Genomic DNA, 26,371 nt, shown 5'->3' with positions numbered 1-26,371 from the left:
TCGCTCCCTTGTTTCTTACCTTCTTCTTAGTTGGGCGTGTTGTCGTGATACTTTTTGAGATGTCCACCCATTTGACAGTGTGGAGGCGATCGTCCCAATCAGGCACTTGGTCAGCTGGCAGCTGGAAGGCAATCTTGGTCACCTTGCACTTGATGGCCTGTTCTTTCAGTGTGACGGGGAGGCTAGATTTCAAGGTTACTGTGATGTTTTTGGTGCACCCGCTGTGGAGATGGCCAACCTAGGGGAGGGGTGTGGAGAACCAGAGAGTCAGATGTTGGCAAGATAACCAAGGAGAAATAGCAGGATCATAAAAGACCTGCATTGATCACTGGGCAGCCCTGAAAGTAAACTGAGTGCACGCTGATGGTGACCTGCACTTTTCTCCTTAGGGATTAATTCAGCACTGGTGAAAAGCACAATGGCAGCTTCAGGCTGCAGCCTCCCCTGCATGATCTTCAACATGCTGAAACATATTTTCATTCCAGTTGTGACTACATGTGGCAATTCCACACTAAACAATTGTGGAAGCCTGCCCCCACCTTTGGTAACAATGGAGCCTGCAAGAGATAAGTGGGGTGCAAAGCCTTGGGCCTCTGGGAGCTTTGGCAGCAAAGGAGAATTGAGGACAGGGGTGCCTCCACCTACCTGTGGGGAGAAGTGAAGTGGACCCGAAGTCGGCCATTCAAATCTCATCACATCTGACTTGCTGTGGTTGGTTATGGTACATGATGCCTGATAGGACCTGCCAATGTGACAGTCCCCAAACTGGACGCAATCTATTCGGGGAGCTGTGGGGAAAGAGGCCAGGTGTTCTGAACAAGGGCAGCTTTTGTTGCCTCCCAGTGATAAAGACATTGTCATAAGGCGTAGCTTCTTACTTCCCACTTGCCTTCTTGATCCTTGAAGCCCCTTTGCCCATTAGCTCAATTCCACACTCAATGCCACACTCAACCATGGTATGCACTGAACGTTAAGAACCCACATCATGGTTTGAAGGTCCATATGCATAGCTGCCAAACTACAGTTTGGAGCTGCTTGCCTGCTTTTGTTTTCCATCTGCTCAGAACTCAGGTTTCTAAGTTCACAAGTTTGCTTCCATCTCCTCAGTGCATCACCAACCTTTCAAAGTGATCTGCTGGGGGAGAAGGGGCTCAGGATCTGGCCCACCATGGGATACTACTAAAAAAAAGCTGCCTATGTTTTGTTTTTTAACAATGTAGTAATACGTATGAAGAAGTATTGCTGCAAATAGATATAAATCTACTTTCTTTATCTTAGGAAATATAGAAATCAACTTCTGTAGCAAAGGTGTCGATGAATTTAAAATTGTGTCTTATACTACAAAATATAATATTTAGAATTTATTGGACTCTAATGTTTGTATAGAAAGGGACTATCTATGACAACCTGTTGTAGATGTAATAATGCTTCTTTGAAAAGTATGTTCATGCAATGTCCAATGCTTATGAAATTTTGGAAGAAAGTGCTAGAGTGTATAAATATTAATTTGGGAGGAAAGCTAGTATTGTCAGAGGACGGTATTATTTTAATATCTACCTACTATATTTGACAACTGGTTAGCATAAATGGATTATTTTCACCTTCACTACGGCTAAAAGACTGATATTGATCCACTGGAACCCAGTGGCAGAGCTTCATGCTCCGGCACCGGGGGGCGGACAGCAGGCAGGGGTGTGGTATGCCGCCTGTGGGGACGTGGCGCCCAGCACGGGCGGGGGGGCAGCTGCGATGGCACCCCACCGGGATCACGCTGCCGGGGGTGGTGCGCTTGCCCCGCACTCCTCTTCCTCCGCCACTGCTGGAACCATAAATCTATGGCCCCCTTTAATCAATGGATAGAATATATGACAACTCTTGCAACATACAAACAAATAGCTTATAGACATAGACTGTTTATGGATCACTATTATGACATTTGGAAGCCATTAATGAAAAATATAGTAGATTATAAATAATCGTGTATGTATTAGAATATTAATTTCATTTATATGCCTTTGTATTAGATAAGTATGTATGTCATTATAGTGAGTTTCCCCCCTTTTTATGCACCATTTGTTTCATTTTTCTTGTTTTCCACTTTATTTTGTTTAATTGAAATATTTTCAATAAAAAATGAATAATATTATAGCCTTCATATCATGAATGTTTACCACATTAGTTGGGTCTACTTATGTGTCAGGGAACTGCCATCAGTGCCGGAGGGAGAGAGCAAGATCCAGAGGGATTCCAGAGAGCGTCCCGGGATTGGGAGAGGCAGCCCATCTTCTGGGGAAGAGAATCAGCGTAGCACCAGTGGAGAAGGGGGGCAGATGGGGGAAGCGGCGAGGCGGTCCCATGACTCTTTGCCGGGGACCAGTGGGGAGAGTAGGGGTCCTCCGCTGCCTACGCCCTCCTTGCGCAGAAGGCTTTCGCGCAGAGAGAGTAGAGGAGACTAGGCGTCAAAGAGCTTCTTTGCTGGAAGAAGTTTAAGAAATGCCCACTGACGGATTCTGCCAGCGATTGAGACAGCCACGGGTGAGTGGCTGTCCGGATAGAAAAGGTTCACTCAGGCAACCCTGCCAGGTGTTGGCACCGGCTTACGCACGAGCAACCCCTAGAACCACTACATTATGCATCAGATGTGAATACAGTTACTAGTTTTTATTCTGTAATAGAATTATATTCTTGAGACATAAAAAAAATAAAGTTGGCCTCGAGAGCTGTCCATGCAAGAAGAATTATTGTTTGTCTTATTATCCCAGCATAGAATCTTCAAGTTCTGGGTAAGATTTACTCTGAGGAAATCCATTGCCTCAATTAACTGTTAATCTGCGATCAGCTAGGTATGGCCAGGACATTTTGGGAGGATCTCTAAACAAGGCAACATTTGTCACCCATTGCTAGCGGTCCCACCCCCAGTTCACTGAAGCACCTCCCCTTTCTCTCACCCTCGGCTGTGTTCTCTTCCAGATGTCTTTCAGAATCAGTCTCCGTAATTAAGCTGTGGATGTTGTCCAGCACGACATCATCCTGGTAGCCCTCGCCCACCATTTGGATGGTGGTCTCCTCGTACTGATTGTCCACAATAGAGAGGTGGATCAGTCCTTCAATGCGCTGGGCCAAGGTGGGTTGGAAAACCACATCAAACTCAGCAGACTCCCCATTGTGCAGGACAAGAGAGGCTGTGTGAGGTTTCCTGACTATGAAAGGACAAAGGAAATAGGAGACCAAAATATCAGAATCCCTCCTCCACAATGCCCAGAGATCTCAGGGAGAAAGAAAAGGCCCTTCCTTTGCTTTTTCTTTACGAGACCTTCAGCTGCACTCTGCAGACGTTTTGTTCAGGCAGCCATCTCAGCGCTCTGGATAAGGGGCTAAAAGGCAGCCAGTGCCACAGGGAGCCCCACCCACCTTTCCACAGCTACTGCGCCCTTGCCATGGTAGCAGGTATGTGTCATTTACCTCCCTCGCTGGGTTCATTCTCCTCATTCTGAGCGGTCATATAAATGCACTTGGTAGTGGGTTTGTGTTTCAAAGTGAAAGCACAATTTTCATCTGAGATGTTGAGGAACAGCTGGGGAAAGGGACAAAACAAGAACAGCAACAAAGCCATGAGTCCTGGGAGACCATTTAGATCCAGACAGCACCTTGGAATACTATCAAATAGACAGAACTTTGCCTGACAGCCTTTTCTGTAAATTCTTAACATCCAGATGTTTAAGGTAACCAATTCAGCCTATGCTGCTATGAAACCCTTTAATTCATTAAACTACAGATAGGAAACTGCTGACCTCCAGGCCAGATCTTGTTCCCAGGATATTTAAGTCAATCCTGCACCGCCCTCTCCCCCTTGGCTCTGGCATGGTCTGCTGTCCCGGCAGATACTCATGAAAGCTTCCTGGAGGCAGCTTTTGAGCCCTTTGAAGAATGAACCCTGGGTAGCTTGAAAAACACATGGAAGAAGAATGCAGCTGGGAAAAAGTGGAGAGCTACTTGGACAACAGTGGAGGGGAGGCACCCTGGGGAGGGACACCATCCACCCATTTTCCTGGGCAGCCTCACTCAGCAGCACTCCCCAGTGGCAGCAATGGTGGCCAAGGGCTCCTTGCTCAAGGGCTAGCCCTCAGATGGGATGTGTGGCAGAGGCAGAATGGGAAAAAGAACAAGAAATAAGAACAGGAGGATCAGGTGATGGCTGCTCCTCTCTCTCTCTCTCTCTCTTATATATATGGTCCCAAAGATCTCAGAAGCACCAAATCAGAGCAGGGTATTTAGAGTGGCTGTCGCTGTGCCTGGGGCGGTGGGAAGAAAGTGAAAAGCTCTCCCCGCATGTATAAAAAAAAGCCCATGGCTTCCCCTTCCATGCTGACTTTTAAATGCCTGCTGAAAACCTTCCTATTTCCCCAGGAGTATGCAGGCAATACATTCTTCCACAATGGTTAACTGATGCCTCTTTTTCACTTTTCATATGGTTTTTCATTTAATTTTTTTTGTTTTATTGCTGTAAACCACTTTAATATATTTTTAACAACATATGTATTATTTATTTATTTAGAAAAATATTTATAAGTGCACTTTCTGGACCACATAAGAGCAACATTGCCATGCCCAAAGCTGCCTACCTGGACTAGGATGCTGCCACAGTTCTTAAAGACCAGAGGAAGGATCTCTGTGTGGCCCAACAGGAGCCTCCTGAAGAGTAGGAGTGGGTTCCCTTTCTTATTGCGGAGCACAGGGCGCATGATGGTGACCTGAGGGAGGTTGCCATCCCCAGTGACCTCAAAGGATAAATTCCTTGACTTTGCAACCACACTGAAAGTAAGAGACAAGGGAACACATTGCCCTTGGGTGCATGTCTAGAAGATGGCCCAAAGGAGCCACCACCTTCCCATCAGCCATGACTGGGATACCTGGGCGGTGCATCAACAGCAGCCTCAAAAATGCACTGGTAGTTTTGCATGCTCTGCGGTGAGAAGGTCAGGCTTGTGAAGGCATGTGAACGGCTGGCAATGCACATCCGCACTGGTTGGAGCTCAAAGATGTCACTGATCCGGAAACTGGACTGTGGAAACATCATACAGCTGGTGAAGCTTCAAAAACCACTCACAGAAAGCCCCCTCCCTGAATAAGAGGATGTGGAGAATGACAGGACACTTCTAGGACTAATAATAATAATAATAATAATTATTATTATTATTATTATTATTTTATTATTTATACCCCGTACATCTGGCTGGGTTTTCCCAGCCACTCTGAGCGGCTTACAGCACATATAAAATTGTAAAACATTAGACATTAAAAATTTCCCAAATGTCTTCTAAGAGTCAGATAGTTGTTTATTTCCTTGAAATCTGATGGGAGGGCATTCTACAGGGCAGGCACCACTACCAAGAAGGCCCTCTGCCTGGTTCCTTGTAACCTCACTGCCAGATGTCCCTCAGAGCTGGACCTCAGTGTCTGGGCTGAATGATGGAGGTGAAGACACTCTTTCAGGTACACTGGGCTAAGACCATTTACGGCTTTAAAGGTCAGCACAAACACTTTGAATTGTGCTCAGAAACATACCAGGAATCAATGTAGGTCTTTCAGGACCAGTGTTAGCCTGCTTCCTTCCAAGCTGCCGCCAGCTCAGCCAATGCAGCAAATGCTGCCATGACTGATTTATCAATGGACCCAGTTTGCTGTGATAGGGGCAAAGATATAAGCCTTCCCTGTATTTCTATAACAAGCTTCCACATGAAATTCCTAGACCATTAATTTTATTCTGTTTCAGCTATGTACATGGTGATTTCTTGGGTTAAATAGAGATGGGCAAACTCTGAGGACCATATGCAGCCACATATGGTGGAGCGCATGATGGTGGGCATGGCCATTCATTCCTATGTACACTCTTGCAGGGAGAATATAGATGGGGAAAGCGAATCCTCCCCATGCTCCAGTCTTCGCATCGCAGTCATGTAACTTACATGCCCTAGCCAACCCTTGCAGGGAACTGGCTACAGGAAGCACAAGGAAGGGAATCTGTTTTGTGGTAGGCAGTCAGGCAGGGGGAAATAAAAACATGGTATCAAAGCTAGCAGTGGAGGAATATTAGGAAGATTGCAAGAGAGACCCATGATGGCCACCTGGAGCCGTGTTAAATAAAAACAATCTTAACTCCCAATATAAGGGGCGGTGGCAGCAGCAGCAGCTACCACACAAAACCACCACAGCACAGCAGATGCTCTCACCTTGGAAGAGATGGACTTTACGCTAAAAACCACATCACAGGGGATTCGGCCAGTGTTGCAGATCTTGAACCGGGCAACTGCCTGGTGCCCAACCAAAACGTTATTGAAGATGAACTTGTTTTCATCAGTCACAAACACACACTCGCATCCTATGGTCTTCAGAACCTGGCTGAGGTTGCTGCTGTTGCAGATTCGATGCTCCTCAAAAATGCTCGCCATGTCATCCATCACAAAACCTTGGGGAAATACAGTGAGGACAACTTAATTACAGATTGAAGTTGAGAAGTTGAGAATTACTCTTCCAAAAGTAATTATTTATCATTCCTTTCACAGGGCTTCAGGGGAAGGAGGGCTACTCCCTAGAATAATATCACAGGACAAAATAAATCCCTCCCTCCCTGCAGATGGCAGGCAAAATGAAAGAGACTCAAGAGATTAGTTCTCCTTCCAGCTGTGATGGTTCCAGAGCTGCTACCATCACCTACCTGGGACACATGATTCTGCAAGCAGACTGTACTGAATGCCACCAGGGTTGTCGTCGGGGTCTCGGTCAGTGATCTCTATGTTCATGTACTCCTCAAATTTCCCTACTGCATCTGCAATGCAGTCCACAGTGATGGTCTGATGGCCTCCCGGAGGAATGGTTCCAAATCCAGGGGAGACGGTGAATATGCCAAGGGAGAAGCGAGCCTATGGAGAGAGCCCAAGCAGGAGGCAGCCTTCACTACAGCTGCCACTGAACCAATGCAGGTAGTGCTGCACCAGCTATTTTGGGTCTGCTTCCTATAGAAGTAGGTGAAAGAGACAGTTGGCAACGTAAGGAAGCTGCACTTGGCAAACCTTACACAGGTGCAGCAGTGTGCCCAATGCTGAGGATGCTGAAAGCTGAGGACCAAATCAGAGCATCCAACCCTACTTGCTCTTCCTTCCTGGAGTCCATTAATGTGGAACACCTGGGGAGGGAGAGGTTGTTCCCAAGGAATGCTGTTCTCTGCCTCCTCTCCCTGGTTTCCTTCCCTGAGCACAGCACCTGCCAAGATGGCACACATGTGCTTGTTTAGATACTTCATTTAATTCATTCATTAGTCTCTAACAAAGCATCTCAAAGCAACTAACAACAGTAATGTCCATACAGACGCAATTCACAAAGTTACAACATTGAAAACCAGCAAGGTATTGGAAGACTCTATATGACTCTGGGACTTAATGAACAAATTGGCAACCCACATCCAAGAGAGTCGAACAGACAAAAAAAAAAACCCTTTCAATCAACCCGGCATAGTTTTATTACATGGGCAACATCAACAGAACATGGGTATAGGCCTCCAAAAACACACAGCGACTTGTGGAATGATACCGTTTCTTAAAAACTGAAGTGACTTAAACATTAAATGTAACTAAATAGACATTTGGTGCTTAGGGGGGACAGACAATTGCTGAATATTGATTGTTGCTGCTTGTATAAATAAGTGAAAACAATAACATATTTGACAATACCATTCCCACCCAACCTCCCCAAAACAGTAAGATGTCTCACATTTGCCCAATAGGAAACACTATCCCTGCATGGCCAGAAGGTCTGAAGGAGAAAGAATGAGGAAAGAATAGCTCCCAAGGAGCCTAGAAAGAGCACCAGAGACCCAGACGCCAGACCCAGAGCTCATGGGGATGAAGGGGAAGCAGGCCCCTGCCTACCTGCACCACCATGGTCACATCCTTTTGCATGGATTCTGTGCGCTTGCTTTGCCTTCCCAGCTGAGCAGTCTGCCGGCCAAGGTAGACATCACTAGTGCGGGAGGTCTTCTCATGAGAGGGTCTGCAAGAGAAAGTGGAAACAAAATACTTCTGGATGGGGGTGTAGACTCCAGCCACCACTCCAGAGCCTGACTTTGCTACAGTTGGGAAGAACTGAAATATGCATCTTATTGGGGATAAACTCATGAACAAACACATGTCAGAGGCTCCCAAAGTCTGAGTCACCAGCAGACAGGCACCTCCAAAAGGGCCACAAGTCCGTGGCTGGCTGGCATGGGGCCAGTGATCTCAGGCTGATGAGGAAGTGGTGAAACCAGAGGGGCAAATGACTTCATGTCGCAGCTAGACGGTGTGTGTCAGGTGATGAATGGAGGGTGAAAAGGAGAGCATGGAGTCTTCTAGGCTGGGAGGCGGGGGAACTGCAGCAAACCTTCAGGGTAGTTTCATTACACTGGAAACATGCTGCCTTATTGCAGTGGCTGGATTTTATGACACTTCTTTGGAACCTAATTAGGTTTTGAAAGGAAAAGGAAGGTTGAACATGTGGATTCTGCATGGCCACACTGGCCTTGCCTGAGAACACACTCCAAATTGCAATCAAGTTCAGAGCCCAAATCCATGCTCTCTCTCAAGAAAACATCCCCCGTTGCCTGCTCACCCTTTCCTCAGTGGGATCACCACATCTCGGATTTGCCTGCAGATGCCATACTTGAAGTCGAGGATCCCTTTGTTCTCAATGGTGAAGCTGTTGGTCTTCCGGGAATTGAGTACCACAGGCCCAAAGTTTATGAGTGATGGAGGGGTGATGCTGTATTTGGTAAACATGCAATGCACTGACACCTTGATGGGAATGGTGGCAATGATCTCTCCTCCTTCACAGAGGTTGGGCTCAACAACCTAGACAGAGGACAAGAGATTAGGCTGGCAGAAGGATGAGCTCCAGCTTGTGGCGATAAAGCACCACAATCCAAATCCTTGCCCTGGTGACCCTCTTGTTCTTCTCTTCCCACCTGGAAGCTGCAGAGGGAGAGGTGGGAAACACGCCCCCCCGCCCAGCACAGACTCTGCTGAGAGATTGGTTTTCTTTGGCTCCTCCTATCACAGAACTGTTCCAATGCATGTAGGTCATCATAAGGAATGGCAGTCAGAGACCAGCGCTCCAAGAATAAGCCACCTGGGCACAAGAGCAGACTCCCTGCCAGGAGGCACTCTTTATTCAAAGAAACTAAAACAGTGCAGGCCTAGTGATCACAGCAGTAGATCTTGCCCCAATGAGGCAATTGCAAGGACCAAAGGTCCCCACCTTCCCACCTCTCTCTCTTGCTCCTCCCCCAGTTCCTTCCTCAGCAGTCTACGCCTCCTCCATCTTGGCTCTCTTTGCTCTGCTCTCTTCATTTATCTATGTGTTCTGGGAGACAAGTGGCAGGGAAGCTGGTCACAGCAGGAAGGGGAGATTGCCTAGTTTCTTCAGCAGCCTGCCTTCACTCTGCCTTTTGACACCCCTCCCCCCCCCCCGCTTCTGCCTCTGAGTCTGGATTGCTCTCTGCCATAGCCTCTCTCTGCTCATTAAACCCTGTCACCTTTTCAGCTTCTAACACCTCCTCCTCCCAGTCTGCTCCCTCTTCTCCCTTTGACCATTCATCATCCTACCATCACCAGTCCCCTGGCTCTGAGCCTTCTTTCCCTGTTTTGTCTCTTTGGTAGGTAGAAAGGCTGACTCCTAAGGCTTCTCCGCTCATATGGTGATTTCTGGAGAGACCACCTAAGCAAAGAAGGATCCTGTAACAGCAGCAGCTATGCATTGAAGGCACTGCTTAGCCACCAAGTCCATGTGCCATGTACAAACACACACATACTCAAGTATACACAGTGAAGGCATTTCAAGGCCTCTTTACTGCCAGCTCTTGCCAGCTCTCTTACGTGGCACTGCAGAATAGGCTTCTCCTCAATTTTCACTTCCCTCCCAGAGCGAAAAAGTATCAGGACTGAAGTGGGACGGTCATTGGGACCCAAATTCCCTTTCTGGGGTGTGATGGTGAAGAGTGGGGTCACATTGGGCATCCCATGATCTGTGGATTCCACAACAAAGCTAGAGAGCAAGGACAAAACAAAGACTCCTCAGCACTGGACCAGAATCATGACAGACACTAAAGCTAGAGGCGGTAAGAAAATGAAGATATACTGAAACAATCTCCCTAAAGGTGGTGGCCAGCTGTGTTCATTTTAAACTAATATAATGACCCCTGAAAAATGTGAGCTGTGCTGCACACAATGAGCCTGTGTCAATGAGCCTGTGGGTTGAAGAGCCCATTTTTCCACGTATGCTTTTGTGCACTTTCATCTACACATGATCAATTTCAATAGAACTCTATCTCAATGTTTCCCATCAACATTAGTGGGTGGTGCTTGAGAGGATGTTGTGCTGTCTACTCCCCTCAACTGGAACTTCTCCATCCTCCCTGGGTACTGGAAACCTGAGATTCATTGTAGGCCATGCACTCAGGTATTGGTGTGCCTGTGCACAGCCATTTTTAAATTTATTTTTCAGTTACACATTTTCCAGTTTATCAAACTTGCACAAAACAGCATAAAAGAGAGAGAGAGTGCCATGTCTGACTCCATCAGCAGCCCACCAGGGATCAGTTTGCCAATGGAAGTGGAGGGGTGGTAGACAACACTCAGCAAAATGTTACCACTCACTCACACACAAAAACCCTGCCCACACAACATACTTCAGTACATCCACAGTTGAGTAACAGAGGATTTTATGTAGGAGGTTTTCCTTACTGCAGATCAGGAAAAACCAAATTAAAGTGTGGATGGGAAGTGTAGGCTGCCACTTGGATGAAGGAATGCCACTTACTCTGCTCCTGCCTCCAGAATACCTAGACCATAAGGAAAGTCCTCGGCCAAGATATTGGAAACACAAATAATTTACTTAAACCAAAGCCCTGAATGCAGAATGACCTGCATCTGGGTTACAATTAGGGTAAAGCCAAGCTCAATAACTAATCTCAGAAGGACTGAGGAGGAAGAGGGTGGTGTTTGATGGCAGTAGTGTTTGTGCACCATCTTCAGTCCATGCTAATAAAGCCAACAGGAGACAAAGGGCACAACAGAAGGTGCCTTCAGAGTAAATGGAGCTCACCTGTACCCAATCTCATATTTTCCCTTGTTCTTCAAGGACAGCACTTGTTTAGCTTCATCCATGACTTTAATATTCCCAAGCTCCACACCACCATTTGTACCTGCAGCAGCCAAAAGTCATTGTCATGAGTGGTCTGGATTTCACTGCTATTTTCCCACCCTTAGGAGTAGAAGTCATAGGCAGGACCAGGTAGATTACAACCCTTACAATGGCAGCAGTGGGGGTGGGGGAGGGAAGCAGCAGCAATTGTTGTAGAGTACTAAGGAAGGAGTGATGCAGGATGCCAGAGCACATCTCACAGAGGGCAGTTTCTGCCTTGAAGTTCTTTATATCTTTCTTCGAGAAGCTTTGTTATCCATGATGCAGCCAGAAGAGCAAGGCTCTTTTTTATCTGCCTTTTAAAACCAATTAAACTCCTCCTTTGAGAGCAAAGGGGAGGTGCATATGTCTGGATGAAGCAGGTTAAGCATAAAGAAAGGCGGAAAGAAAGATGGGGAACACGCGCGCACACACACTCCCAAAGTGACTTATCTACATTGTGTAGGAGCTCCTACACCTGTCAGGATCTGCTTCTCTGAAAGGGGAGGGTCACAAGAAGCAATAACATATGACCATGTTGAAAGAACTATCTACTGAGAAATGCCCCTGCAGTGCTGGCTGCTCTCATGGTGGCTATATGTTACTCCTCCAGCATGCCTCTGAACACCCCCAGCTGCTGGAAGAGCAGGGGCTATTGTGCTTTGCCGTGTTCATGGGCTTCTCAGTGGCCTTTGGTTGGCTGCTATGGGAACAGAATGCTGCACCAGATGGGCTTTTGGTCTGATCCTGCTGCAGGGCTCTTCTCATGGGTTGCATAGCTTAATTTGTAGGAAAGGGACATAGGGAAGTCTTGTCTTGGGAGGCCAGGAATTAGGTTTCTTGTCCTTTGGTTTTTTTATTAGTTTTCCAATATTGGTTCATTGTCCTTTTGGTTCTTTACTCTTGACTGCCCACCCTTACTTAGCATTCTTTCCAGTAAGCAATCAGTTCAGAATGGTTTTGGCTGGGAAGCGCTGAACCCACCTTTGGGAAAGCTGATGTCCAGGGCAACATCATAGGCCTCAGCAATGATTTGGATGTTTTCAATCTGGACAATCCCCAGAATATTTTCCACATCTGAAACCTGAAATGACAGCAAGCAACAGTCCTGTTGAGCTCCCTTAGGATCACTCTTTGCTGGGTGAAATTTGTAGCCGATACAGACATATTTTCAGGACCAGAATTCAGTGAGAATGATGCTAGACCTTGTGGCTGATATAAGAGCCTAGGAGATGTTTTAAAAAGTGCAATAAATAAATCCCTCAGCCACGTCATATTCTGTCATGTTTGGTAAGCCACTGCTACTCCAACCCCCAACAATAGGAACAATTCCCTGCCCCCTTTTCACAGGGAACAAATAGTTTTGTGAAAATGGAGCAGGAGGGAAGCCATGCCTTATCCCAGCAGTAGAACGTATGTGTGGTAAGGATGGGAGAGGCAGCTGGCTGTAATTAAGCTCAGGTGGTGGCCTATAGGAGGAGTGGTGGTGGAAAGCAGAGCTGCAGAACAAGCAGGAGTGGCCAGCTCTGCTTTATAAGCAGCAGAGAATCCTGAGGAAGAAAGAGAAGAGAAGGGCTGATGAAAGGACAGAGGGAGATTTTGATGGAAGAAATCCTGCAGAAGCAAGATTAGAGAAGGCTCTAGTGATAGTTAAGATACCTCACAGATATCTCATAGAATCATAGATTTAGAAGGGACTCTGAGGATCATCTAGTCCAGGCATGGCCAAACTTGGCCCTCCAGATGTTTTGGGACTACCACTCCCATCATCCCTAGTTAACAGGACCAGTGGTCAGGGATGATGGGAATTGTAGTCCCAAAACATCTGGAGGGCTGAGTTTGGCCGTGCCTGACTAGTCCAACCATTTGCAATGCAGGAATATGCAGCTGTCCCTTACAGGATCGAAACAGAAACCTTGGCACTGTCAGCACCACACTCTAACCAAATGAGCTATCCAAATTTAACTCGTCTGCACAGAAGAATATGAGAGGGGGATGAGAACCCTTTTAGGGCTTGTGGCTTGGTGAAGAGTTCCACAACTGGCTTTGCCCAGAACAAACACACACATTCTTATCTGCACACACATTCTTGTTGCCATAACCCGCAATTATCTGGTCTCAAATAAAAGTATGACTGATACTTGCAGCACTCAGAAGCAATCAGAAAAAAACATTATTTCCATCAATGTTTTACTACAGTTTAGGATGAAAAATTATATTCTGCAAGTGAGCAGAGTGTAACTTTTAAGTTGATTCTGGTCTTAGTTCAAGCCCTAGACACCAAATGATACACAGAGCTAAAGAAGTGCCCAGAGCCTGGCCAATATTTTATGCTGCTTCAGGCAAAGGACAAAATGGGGTCCTCACCTTTCTACATGTAGAGGCTGACCAGAGTATCCCCTGGAATGAACTTCAACGTGGGTGACTGATGGGACAGTATGCCAAGTGAGGGGCTGCAAAGAAGACAATGTAGCACACACAGCTCTGTCCTCCAACACCTCACTGCTGCCCCACGGGATTTGCCAACTGAGGCAGGTGCCCCATCCTGCCACCTGATAGGGCTGTTCCTGTAAGCGCCACCCTGATATTTTTACAGCCCCAAGGACCAGAGACACTCCCAAGCTTTTGAAAAAACAACAACAAAAAAAACAAACACAAAACCCACACACACCAGGAAAAGTGGCAGCATGCAAGACCCAACCAACTGCCAAGGAATGCTGCCAAGGAATGCTCACCTCTAGGCGAATGGCCTTCTTAATGTTGAGTGTCTTTGTGGCCCTAAAGTTCACTAGCAGGCAGTACTCCGAGTAGGGTTCAATCACACCCATATCAACGGCAAGAGAGAAATCATCACCAATGTTCTCCATGCCACTGACCCTCCATGCAACGGGCAGAGGAGTGAAGTTCTTGAGGTAGAGTGGCTTTGTCTCCTTTCTGCAGAAACAAGAGAAGCCAAAGCAGCATCGTTTTCTGGGGGCTACAAGAGTTTTGCCGTGCCTCTTTATGCTGGGCAGGTGAGATCATGTTCACCCAACTGGGAAAGTGGCCATGACTCATATGGCAAAAGGAAGGGAACATCTCTTGGAGAATGACACCCAGTTGAGTTCCATGCTGTAGCTCGCATAATGGCTGAGCAGAGGATTCATTTGCACACAGCCTCAACTGAATAAACAAGGCCAGCAACTTCAGTTTTACATGCTCACAGTTTACATGCCCTTCAAACCTCACTCAATGCAGAGAAATACACTGTATGCTACCCTGGAAAGCTCAGAGGTCAATGGTGAAAGTTCATGTCTCAAACTCCTGCTGCATCCAAAGCACCCAAAAACGTTCAAGGAACTTAAAGCAGAGGAAGCAACTGGAGATTGGTCAAAGCAGCGGGATCTACCTGTGCAATAGGAGCTTTTCAAAATGCACCAGCCGACGATCTAGCTCCAGCTCTGGGCGAACTCCTTGGCAGCTGACCCGGAAGATTACAGGCTCTGGATTCTCTTTAATGCAACAGACAATGTTGTCCTCAAATATACCACTGGCTGTTGGATAAGCCCAAATTGTCAGCTCCTGGGGAGTCAGAATGACACACATTCAGCTGGAAAGCCTTGACTTGCGTGAAATGCACACTACAGACAATGGTCGCCTCATGTCATTACCTGCTTCTCGTTGGGCTTGAGTGTCATGGTAGGGGGGTCAAAGAGGTATGTGACTGCCTTGGAGTCATACTGGAAGAAGAAATGAACTTCTGCATCCAAAGGAGATATGTTGAGGATGGTGAGCTTTTCATAATGATTGGGGTATCGCAGGGCCTTGTACCTGTAGGCATGAATAGCTTACATTGGGAGTTGCAGGAGAGAGCAGGGCTACACTTGCCTCTCATGACAAGGCACTGCCTAACACTGAAGCACTTCCCATGTTCCCTGGCTCAGATATGTTTGCCTGGAGCAGGCAACATCCTGTGCGGACTGAGCAATTTGCACTCAGGGGAGACCTGCATCATGGAATCACGCCTTCTTTTACAGCCAGGATAAAGAACACAAAAGTGGAGGATTGTTTGGCAGAATTTGAAGAATCATTTCATGACCCCGGAAAGCTTGTTTTTGCACTGAAAATGTTCTCCACTGATCATGGGGCTTGGACCCAGCATTCAGGTTTCTAGCTCATGTGGGGGCACTTCAACAATTCTGGTATATTGTCAACCAGTGAGTTCAATACCACTGAAGTTCTGGGGTAACTGCTTGTCCTTTTATGCTGAACACAACTGGCACTTACTTCTCCCTTGACTTCCCACACAGCAAGGGGCCAAAGTGAAAGACCCCCAAATTCATGATGTACTTTTTGGATATAATGTCATCGGCTTTGACGCTCTTTACACGGTGCGGGAAGACAATCCTGGAGGAAAGAAGCAGAAATGCATCAGGAGGTGTGCAATGGGGGAAAGATCAACAAGACTGCAACAGTGGAACTTCAGGTGGTCCCTTGGGGAAGGGACGAATATCCCTTTTGGAAGGAGATCCATACTATGGCCATACTGGAGGTTTGTCCTCCTTGGACGAAAGCAAGAAATGCATTGGGTGAGGAGGACAGGAAGTAGTAATAGTCTCAAGTTTGAACATTTCCTGCCTTGGACACCAGGTGGCAACATCAACCCATGTGATGGCATAGCATCCATGGGTGGGGGGGCAATACAAACATGCCCCTCAAATAAATAGCCTGTGAACTACTGAGTCATTTCCCTTGGCCTCGGTGCCAAGATGAGACAGATCTTACACTGTCAACTAATGTCAATGATATTCAAGAGAAATCCAATTCTAAATTTCTTTGACTATGAGGAAAATAGGTATAATCTTTACCCCCATGGTAGTGTAATCTCTATGTATCTTTTAGTTGGAAAATTCACCTGCTCAGGACAAGCATCCACATCTCCTTATTTGCCTGGATGTAGAGGTGCTTCAGCAAATAATCTGACTGCACAGTGTCTTGGCAGGTATCATACAAGAGGGGCAAGGAATGAGGTTCACTCTCATTATAACTGCTTTATACAGATGTCTGATTTCCGTATCAGCCTTTGGCAGCATTTTTCCTTACTGTCTTCAGAAAGAAAACAGAATTCACCATAAAGGGAAGCAAGAGACCCATAGATTCACGGGGCAGTCAAGGGCACAGCCCTCAGCCAGTGTCTGCAACCGCATCAGCAGGAGACATGTTATCTGCTTGGAGCATCCTCTCTCTTCTGTTGTTGTGCCAGGACCTCATATTTGCAGAATACCTTTCTGCTGGGTACTAGACGCAGCTTTATTTTAAGGAGGTGAAGGTACACATCTCTCAGGCCAGCTCTGGATCCTAGCCCAGAAGGCTTATATAACTAGGCAGTGCCCTTTTCCTAGCACTTACGTAGGATCTTGGCAAATGGATGGATATATGCAGACACCCCTGCAGAAAACTTGATACTGTCGCTGGGTCCCCAGGATCTCAAAGTTTAGGACCTGATCAAAGTACCCTGTCGTGGTGGAAGAGAAATGGAGGCGCATTGTAACCTCTCCATTAGCAGGGACCGTCCAACGAAAGCAGGTCAACCTGTGGAATTCAAAGCACAAAGAGTCTACCTCAAACAACTGGGGTGGGGTATATGGGTATGCAAGGATCATAGGAGCAGAGTTCTGCCCACCCCCACCCCCACCAGATCAGCATGCAAGGCTCGCTTTCTGCTTCTGCTCAGCCAATGTTTCAAGGAGCACCCCAGCCCTGGCTAGTCAGAGGCACACAAGTGCTTTCTGTCTGCTGTGAGACATGCCCCAGGCCCTATTTCTTGCTCCCTTACCGGCTGAGCTTCTCAGTAGATGGTTCCCCTGTGAGGCCACCCTGATCTAGCTCTGACGGAGTTGTTACTGCACCAGGGATAGGATGAGTACCCTTTCTGCCACGAGAGCTGCCTTTCTTATCCTTTGAAGAATCACGGGTTATGTCGGTTTTCTCCTTCTTGCCCTTGCCTCGGGTTGGGGTTGTCTGTTCCTCCTAAGACCCAGAAGAAACACAGGAGGAAAGAGAGAAGCAGGCAGCTTATTGTAGATATACTGCTGCTGCTTCTTGCAGGTTTTCATGGCACACACACAGTTGTCCTCATCAAAATGCTGTCCCCCCATTTCTCCTTCCCACCCCTCATTTAATCCAGATTTACTATTACTACTAGAAATCTTTAGGCTTTCTAACACCATGGACATAAATACCTATTTTACATATCTAATCTATATGTGTGATTCCTCCAGGAGTTCCATTTCCCCTTATGGATCTTGTGGATGGTTCTGGAGCCATAGAAAAAGGTAGCAAATGGTGACAAAGGGGCATCCCTGCCTAGTATTCTTCACAAGCAAATATTTTTTCTGAAAGGGAGTCAATCCAGATCATTGCATGATATTTATTTTATTTATAAGTTAAACATCCCAAGCAGCTTTAACAAAAATGGCTACTCCATTATCAAAAAGAAAGAAAGAAAGAAAGAAAGAAAGAAAGAAAGAAAGAAAGAAATTTAGTAGAACCTTATTTAACATTAGGTTACTCAATCTTAACAATTATTGATCATGGATCATAAAAGATCAGTAATTATTAGACCACAAAACCTATTACGTAAACCAACTGCTACATTTTTACCAGTTATAAATCTTGTTTAGTCTGCAGAGATTCAGTTCCCACTACACTATTTACAGTACAATCCTGAATATATCTACTCTGAAGTAAGCCCACTGAGTTCCATATTATTTACTTTCAGGTAAGCGAGTATGCGATTGCAACTTAAGTCTAGTAGTTAGAACTGTTGTCTAGTTTAAAATCTTAGTATTTTTTATGAGTGAAAAGATTTTTGCTTTCTTAAGTCTCATTCCGGATCAACATCATCTTTGTCTTCCCCAAATGCTGGCATCTCTCCCTTGGTCAACGACAGTTGGGGGTGCTCCTTTCCATTCAATGTGATGTGTTTCACACGCCTGGCAATTAAGGCAGCCTTACCTCTGATTTAGTCAGCATGCTGACCTGGTCAGTGTATGTAACAGAGGGCTCACGCATACTTCTGTTTGCCCCACCGCTTTCCCCCAGGAAAATCCATGATTTAGTGCTCAGTTGGAACAAACAGCAATCAGGTTTTCCGTGGATTGACATTTGCTCTGATTCAGCACTGAAGAGCAGGTTTTCTGGGGAAAAGCGGTAGGGTAAAGGCTAGAAAGCATGGGTCAAGCAGAAAACAAGCATACGTATAGAGGAACCCAAAGACCTGACTGGATAGAGAAGGAGTTCATTTTTTTAGTTTTGCCTCCCAGGCAACAAACCCAGCTTCCCTGATCACGATGGCGTTTGTCAATCCTCCTTATTGTGCAACTTTATTGGCAGACTTTCCCCTTCTCAGGTTCTGTTTTTCCCATGAAGGAGCAAAGAGGCCCTCTACCTTTACTGTAGGAAGATTCACTGGAGTCTCCAAGTTATTCTCAGTCTCCTTCTTGTCCTCCTCCAGACTCGGATCTTCAGGTAAGAGGAAGGTGAAATGCTTGAGAGCTTCTCCAGGAACTGGTGCTGCCCGCTTCTCTGGATACGGGATCACAGAGAAACAGGCAGTGGGAGGAATGGGTGGCCCAGAAGGACCCAGTCCCAAGCCATTCAAGATCTACAGCAAGAGAGAAGGCTATATTAAGGCCGCATTGCAATGCTGCTATTGTAAAATGCAAATGAAATGACCTGCCTCTTTCTTTATACCAGTGGGCATATTGTTCTTCCTAGTAGTGGCCACGGGGGACTAGAGGCATCTAGGTGGAACTGCATCCTTCCCACACATAGAATGGGGATTTAAAAGACCAGCTGCCCACAGCACCATAGCTGTTGAAGGATGGAATGAAAGGATGTCTGGATCTGTTGGCCATTCATTTCTCGAGACTATGAGCCATTTGCCTGTCTCAAACTGCCATTGCCTGCCTGAAGACCTGCCTGTGCTGTGCATAAACAATTAAACCAATATTCTATGAGAGCTAGAATCATGCTTATTCTCTAAATGAAAACTGATGTCTTCAGGATTCCATCACATCTGTAAGGCTCCCTCAAGCTAAATTTCTACATTCTTGCTAATATTGGAGAGGTTCCTTTCCACTAGAATAATCCCCATTTCTCTGGTGTGTGGAGGCTAGCCCACATTCTGTGAAAATCACTGAGGGTCCCCACCTGGACGATATCTGGCAGCTTGCCACTCTCCAGGATCCTCTTGCCACTGGAGTCCTCAGAACTGAGCACCTGGAACTCCAAGCATGGGATCCCCACATCTGGTTCTCCCCCTTCTCCCTCCTGCCCTCCAGCTCTGTTGTCCTCCATCGCTTTGAGCCTCTCTAGGCGCTCTCTCTCCACTCTCTCTTTCTCCAGGCGCTCCTTCTCTGCTCTCTCCTTCTCCAGTCTCTCCTGGCGCTCTCTCTCCCTGTCCTTCCTGCCCTTGCGGCCCGAGGGTGCTTGCCGCTGGTCTTCTGCTTCCTCCTGCTTCTCTTCAGAGCCTGGTGGCAGCAGCTGCACCAACTGAACTCTGTCCCAGAAGGTCAGGATCTGGACTATGTCTTTCTGGTTGGCATCATAGAGCTTGAACCTCAGAGCCAAGTTCTTCTCACTCTCGCTCATCATTTCCTTCTCGGCTTCCTCATCTTCCTGGGCTACGGGTGGGGCAGCTCCTGGCTGACCATTCTGTGGGCCTGTCTTACTTTTCCTCTTCTTCTCATCTTTGTCATTGACATTAAACTCTGGGCGCTCCTTGGTGGATGCTTTCCGCTCAATCCCTTCATTCAGCCTCCCATCAGATTTCAAAGCAGGCACTGGGGCGTTCTGGAAGAGCAGAACCAAGGAAAAAAGGAGAGCCTGTCAAGTACGTAGCTTCAGCCTTGCAGCAAGGAGCCCAGATAGCCACCCTTTCAAGCATTCTAAAGGATCCAAGTGTCCCAACAGCACGATGATGATGATGTTGAGAGCCACCTGGGACTTGGCTTATTCCTAAAAAATGCAGGCCACTTCCCCACAACCTGGTCACTAGTACAAAAGCTTCAGGAAACAAAGCCACTCAAACTGTCCAATGCTGCCAAGTGGAGATAAGTGCCCTGGCATGAGCTGATGCATCACTTAGCCATAGGAATCTTATCTCTTTTCTCCATCAGCCACGTGCCCCTAGATTAGTGCTTCCCAAACTTTTTGGGGCTCCTACCTCCTTGGTTCCGTAAACTCATTCCCAGTGCCCCCTACCCTACCCTATAAAAAGCATTATTCAGAATAGCAGTTTGCATGACACACTAAGGAACGAAAAAACACAATACAATTCAGAATAGTAACACTATACTGCACATTTTTTCAAAACTAAATGAAATTTGGTTTAACTACTTCAACAAAACTGATTAACTTGGTCCAGTGAGACCAGGTTTTCAAAATCTGATAGTCGTTTATACCTCCAGTACTGCCCTGCCACCCCCTTGCCTCTAGGTAATCCCACTGTCCCCTGGGGGGAGGGGCAAGTACCACGCATTGGGGGGAACCACTGGGTTCAAGGGCTGCTTGGGACTTACTTGCTTGCCTCCTTGCTGGGCCTTCTTTGCTGCAGCCTCCTCTTTCTCCTTGGCCACTGCTGCCTCCCTCTTGTAGCGCTTGCTCTTCCTCTTCATCTCCTCCTCCTCCCGCAGGCGCTCCAGTTCCTGCTGGTGCTTCTTCTCCTCCAGCTCCCGAGCCAGCTTCTCCTGCTCCCTTCAATGCATGGCACACAGGAAAATCAGGAACTTAATTCATTTCCCAGGTGCCTGAAAAACTCCCCCAAATCAAGCTTTTCTCCCCCTCCCCCCCCGGATCAAGTATGAATCAGCTCAGCCTCTTCAGCCACCAAACCCCATCTCAGAGTACTCAAAAGGGCCCAGAGGCTTTCCCACCCCTGCTTCTGGCTAAAAAGGCAGCAGGTGGCTGCAGTTGGGAGGCTCCGATGCCAGGCAAATGCAACCCAGGTAACTAGGCATGGGGAGAAGTATGGCTTCCAGGATGACCAGCAATTTAGGATGCCCCAACCACGAGCAAGAATGTCCTTGTGAAACCTCTTGCCCTCTTCTCCCACTCCCTCCTCAGCTATCAGTAAGAAGTACAAAGTGTGTGTGTGTGTGTGTGTGTGTGTTCTTCAGCTAGGAAGACTATATAGGGAGGCTGTTTGAGCAGTTCATTATGTCATCAGGTGCACCATGGGCCAGCCAACCTTTGGCAGGTCAGAGTCATTTTGGCCCTTTGAAGCCTATTTTGGAGCCTGGAGTCAACAGGGCTCTGATATGGAGGATGAGGTGGAATCTGAACTCTTAGTTCCAGAAACTGGAACTACAGGGATTTGGTGCCATCACCACATTCTGGTTGCAGTGTGTTGGGCTGTCTGAATGTTGGCTCAGCATTTAGGGTCTCCTTCTTGAACCTTTCAAAGTATGCTTATTTGCCCTCATCTCCCCCAGTTTACATGCTTAAACACCCTCGGGGACATGTGCTTCTCACAGCTCAGGGATCAAGCCTGAGGAAAGAAGCCACAATGAGAGGATGAAGAGCAGCAAATATTATAATGGAAATGACCAGCGAACTACATCCATTCCTAAGGATAACTCTACAATCACTGTCCACAGTGACAATGTCCTCCCCGCTCTTTGAGGGACAGAGTATATTCCCAGGCCTGCTCTGACCTCTTTTTTCTCTCACGCAGGGCCAGCAACAGTTCATGATCAAACTGGACTTTTTGTTCTTCGGTGAGGGCATCATACTCCTCTTCATCCATCTCCTGAAGACGAACCTTCTCTCTTGCAATGGCCTCCTGCTGTTCCCGTTCTTCCAAGCAGACAAAGGAGAAAGAAAGACACCAGAAACTTACCAGGAGAGCCACACCCAAGGCAAGTGGCAATACCTCATGCCACCCATGCCCCCAACCCATTAAATTTATTGCAGAGCAAATATCAGGGAGTGGGGACAGCAAAACAGGGGAGTTGCAAATCAAACTGAGTAGTAGCATTAAGCTAAAATCCTGGGAGAGAATGATTGGGTTCTATATACAGTAGGGAGGGGTGCATCTCTCCATTTCCATTTCTCATCTTTCCACTCTTCAGTTTGTTTTCCACATTTCCAAATGAGTTTGCATTTTTAAAAAATAAAAATAAAAAACAAATCCTCATGAAAATTCATCAACATTTGACCGCTAATTTTTCCTAATATACGTAAGTTTGTATGCAGTTTTGCCTAAAACACATTTCTGAAAAGAAACGTTCCCTTATATTTGCATTTTTATGCACACTTGGGGTTGCCATATTCCACAAAGTTAATTTCCTAGCACCCACATAGTTGTTGAGCAAGACCCCAAGATTTTTGTGTTTTTAAAGGAAACCACCTTTTTGTGGGAACAAACCCAAATTGTTGAAAACCGGGGCAAGTGAAGATTTTTCCTAATATATGGAAAGCCTGTAAACCAAATATACAAAAGTGAATTTCTCCCCCCCATCCCTGATTCTCAGCAACTGGAAGCAAAGCAAAGAGGAACAGCTGAGCTAAGCAAAGGGCCACCACCTTCCCAACTCCTCCTCCTCCTCCTCCTCCTTACCTTCCTGCTCTTGCTTGGCCTTCTCTCTGGCTTTCATAGCAACAAAGTCCTGGAACAGGTTCACAAAATAGATGTGGCGCCTGTTGTTGATAGCTTTGAGTAGACAGGTAAGCGCCGATGCCATGCTGCGGGCAAACAAGGTATCCAGCCCATCAAACACCATGCCACGATAGCAGTCACTCAGCTGTTGGAAAATGAAAGCACATCCCCGTTAGGCTCAGGCAAGGCTTTGGCCACTGCCAGGCACAGATCCTGTTGCAGCAGGAGTCACCTGGCAGCAGTCACTCTGCTGATAGGCTGCCTGCATGAGAGAGGTGGGAAGCAGGAGGCTCATCCCATCAGCTTTGCCAAAAAAACCCAGCTCCATAAGGCACCTCTGGCCCCTGAACTGTTCATATGACAGCTGGTCATGCTGAGAACTAATATTTAAGAAGTGATGCCTGAGTTTGCTTTTCCCCTCTTCTCACTCTATCCATTTTTCCTTGTGTGTTGTGTTTCTTAGATTGTAAGCCTGTGTGGGCAGGGACTGTTTCACAACCATCTTTGCAAATGACATTTTAATGGGAATCCTCCTAGTCCACGGGATCTAGATTATAACTACTGCTCCACATTTTTGGAGCTCATTCAAAGTAGAAGTGATCCATAGTTCTTAGCACTGTAGGAAACCCTAATTCTTGTTTGCCAGCTACAAGAGAGCCTAAGTGCAAGTAACTTTACCTGCTCACACTCATCTCTTCAATTCTTTGCTCTCCCCATTCCCTTGGCAGTCTTCACAACTGCCAACATATGATCTATAAACTCCTTGTGACAAAAACCTAACTTTTTTAGTTTACAATATTTCATAAAGCACTACATAGAATGATGGAACAAGAATTGATAATACGATAGTAGAGATAAAATTGTCTGCAATCAATGTGTCATTAGTACTCTCATTTTAGAGAATGGAAAACTGAGATTGACAGGTGCTCATGGTCCCTCCGTTTCTTTATTGTGATTGGCCAGGAATTGTGATTTGGCAATGGGTATTTGATAGCCAAGTGCACAGGACTCTGGGCCACACTGGCTCTCCACTGGAATCACACCAGAAAAAGGGACCCTAGAAAGCCATCTGCAACTCTGCCATGGTCCTTTATGCAGGAAGGGACAGGATACTCCTGACTTGGCAGGCAGACATTTTGCAGACCCAGGCCCAGGATTCCAGATGGAACCACTGTGAGACCCCCAGGCTGCATGGCTAGTGTCTCCCTTTGCTGCTGTTACCTGCATCCTCTCTGAAAGAATCTCCACCAATAGCTCCTCTGGAAGCACACAGCTCAACAGGCCATAATCTCCTGCCACACTGCCACAGAGGCTAAGGCGCCGCTGGATCGGAGCACTGGGAATAGGGCTGGATGGAATCTGTAAATTGGGGATAAGGCAGAAAGTTCCTACGAGAAACTTGTTGAGCTAGAAGGCACCTGCTTCTCCCTTCAACTCAGCCACCCCTGGGTCACCACTTTCCCTCCCAGCTTAGGGAGATGAAATAAAGCATGGTCAATTGCCAAGAAGACAAGGGAGGGGAGTCTGAGGCAGGGGAGAGGCAGAAAGAGAAACACATATACAAACTAATAAATACACAACACTTTGAAAATTGAACTCTCCACAAAATATGGCTCTCTGGGCCAGTCTCTCAAAGCTGAGGTCTTTTTGTGCCTCCCATTAAGATGTGTCTTTTGCCCTTGGCCATCTGGGCTGCCCTCTGTGAGAGCAGGAACAGAGTGGGGTCAGATGCCAAATTCTAAGGGACTAAGGGAAGCTTTAAATGCAAATGGCACCGTTTAACTTTAAAACCAGCAGGATGTCTTTCCAAGGAAGGTGCTTCAGAGGCCTGATGTATGCATTGCTCTCTCCAAGCTTCAGCACCTGGTTATCAAAGGGCAGAGGGGCAGTTCCAACCAAGTGTCAAGACAAGTGGACCAGCCACAAGTGGCTCCTCTTCCCAAGGGGAGCTGCATCAGCACCTATTTTTTTTCCAGTGGCTCCATGGCAAGGCCAACAAGAGAGCCTGGTAAGAACTGCCCTCAAGGCATGAAAACAGGAATGTTTAAGCAAAGGCCACTCTAGACAGGTAGTGTATTGCTTTGGGGGTATTCTGCAAGACATTCCTGACACAGTAATACTGTATCAGCAATGGGTTTATTCTGCTTTATTAGTTGTTCTACAATGCTACCATGTAATTGCTGGCTGGAGGAGTTGCAGTGCAATAAAACCAGGACAAATATAAGCCAGAACATTAGTGCTATAATTTTGGGGGGAATTTCAGCAGGAAGTTACAGGGTGTGAACTGACTGGAAATGAAGCAGTGTAACTGCCCCAGAACTTTTGAAGGCACAAGCAGTATTGCAAGTGGGATCATGTGTGACCAACTTGACAGCATCATGAGCACAAAGCATTGTGAATCTGCACTAAAAAGTATGTCTGCAGGGGCCCAAGCACCTCAACAGCATAAGAAAAGGAATCCACGGAATGGTTTGAGGACCTGATGTTGCTGCAGCATTCTTGAAGCAAAGCAAATACAAACTAATCAATTCCTGGATGGGTGACCATTGGGAGACCCACCTGAGAGAAAGGTGGGTGTATCAGAAGTATTTACAGAATGGCATTACAAGGGGCACTAGGCCTCAGCATTGGGACACCATACTATTTCCCTCAGGAAGGGGCAAGAGGGTGGCAGGAGTTTTTGGCAAATCTTAAGAAGCTGCCTTACAGTGAGTTGGAGCATTGGTCTATCTTGCTCAGTATGGTTTACACCAACCTGGTGGGTTGATGGGAGTTGTAGTCCAACACCTGGAGGGCACCAGGTTGGTGGAGGCCTGTCTACACTGACTGACAGAGGCTCTCCAGGGTTTTAAACAAAGTTTCCCATTTCATCCTAGGAATGTCAAGGATTGAACCTTTGACCTTCTGCATGCCAAGCATATGCTCTACCACTGGGTCATTGCTCTTCCTCAGTTCTCTCACCTGGGATCCAGGTTGATCAGATTGTTGATGCTGCTGCTGCTTTTGTGATGTGTGACCTTCAGACTTGCCCTTTGCCGTCGCCGTGCTTCCCCTATAGCCTCTAGAGACAGCTGAGAGGGGTCCTGTTTTGGACTCTGAACTATGGCTGCCTTCTGAGGTGTGCTTACCCAAAGCCTCTGTACTGAGCCTGTTATTCAGAGGCAGGGTGAGCTGCCCTTCAGTTCCTTGATGGGAAAGACAGACAGACACAAATAGTTCCTTGATGTTTTACAAGTCAGAGAAGTGAACACTACTTCAGCATCCAAACTTGGCAAGGCATAGTGATGAGATCTCAGTGGGTGAATTGGGAAAGGTTAGCCTCAGCCAACTATGTCTGCCTGGCTACCCATTGCAGTGTCAGCATAAGCAAAGGGCAGGAGCACTGTGCTCTCTTCCACTAGGCCTCTTTACCCAGAGCCAGGTTTTGAGGGCCTGTATCTAGTTTTGGGCCAAAAGGTCAGACTGGGCATGTAGTTACTGCAGCTCACAACAGCCTCCCTGACTGAGCTGCTAGAGACC

At 46.8% G+C, this 26,371-nt stretch overlaps 1 protein-coding gene across 3 annotated transcripts in view; it reads right to left on the bottom strand.

Moving 5' to 3' along the window:
* The window catches only part of HYDIN (HYDIN axonemal central pair apparatus protein), a 133,865-nt gene that overhangs the window by 25,493 nt on the left and 82,001 nt on the right, over nucleotides 1–26,371 (bottom strand). For all 3 annotated transcript variants that reach the window (XM_081016867.1, XM_081016868.1, XM_081016869.1), the window contains 26 exons: nucleotides 25,814–26,037; nucleotides 24,074–24,211; nucleotides 22,814–22,997; nucleotides 21,909–22,050; nucleotides 20,775–20,949; nucleotides 19,405–20,046; nucleotides 18,641–18,856; nucleotides 17,027–17,220; nucleotides 16,600–16,782; nucleotides 15,478–15,597; nucleotides 14,862–15,021; nucleotides 14,600–14,772; nucleotides 13,947–14,145; nucleotides 12,196–12,295; nucleotides 11,134–11,233; nucleotides 9,906–10,074; nucleotides 8,644–8,882; nucleotides 7,926–8,046; nucleotides 6,716–6,920; nucleotides 6,231–6,466; nucleotides 4,911–5,062; nucleotides 4,623–4,812; nucleotides 3,463–3,574; nucleotides 2,949–3,200; nucleotides 646–788; nucleotides 20–238 (listed from right to left, as the gene is read on the bottom strand). In XM_081016867.1, the coding sequence (XP_080872993.1) occupies nucleotides 20–238; nucleotides 646–788; nucleotides 2,949–3,200; nucleotides 3,463–3,574; nucleotides 4,623–4,812; nucleotides 4,911–5,062; nucleotides 6,231–6,466; nucleotides 6,716–6,920; nucleotides 7,926–8,046; nucleotides 8,644–8,882; nucleotides 9,906–10,074; nucleotides 11,134–11,233; nucleotides 12,196–12,295; nucleotides 13,947–14,145; nucleotides 14,600–14,772; nucleotides 14,862–15,021; nucleotides 15,478–15,597; nucleotides 16,600–16,782; nucleotides 17,027–17,220; nucleotides 18,641–18,856; nucleotides 19,405–20,046; nucleotides 20,775–20,949; nucleotides 21,909–22,050; nucleotides 22,814–22,997; nucleotides 24,074–24,211; nucleotides 25,814–26,037 (4,988 nt within the window). The remainder of the gene's footprint in view (nucleotides 1–19; nucleotides 239–645; nucleotides 789–2,948; nucleotides 3,201–3,462; nucleotides 3,575–4,622; nucleotides 4,813–4,910; nucleotides 5,063–6,230; nucleotides 6,467–6,715; nucleotides 6,921–7,925; nucleotides 8,047–8,643; nucleotides 8,883–9,905; nucleotides 10,075–11,133; nucleotides 11,234–12,195; nucleotides 12,296–13,946; nucleotides 14,146–14,599; nucleotides 14,773–14,861; nucleotides 15,022–15,477; nucleotides 15,598–16,599; nucleotides 16,783–17,026; nucleotides 17,221–18,640; nucleotides 18,857–19,404; nucleotides 20,047–20,774; nucleotides 20,950–21,908; nucleotides 22,051–22,813; nucleotides 22,998–24,073; nucleotides 24,212–25,813; nucleotides 26,038–26,371) is intronic.

This window comes from Podarcis pityusensis (assembly GCF_964106645.2).
Source record: "Podarcis pityusensis genome assembly, chromosome: 8".
NCBI classification, from domain to species: Eukaryota; Metazoa; Chordata; class Lepidosauria; order Squamata; family Lacertidae; genus Podarcis; species Podarcis pityusensis.
This window is presented reverse-complemented; position numbering and strand designations above follow the sequence as displayed.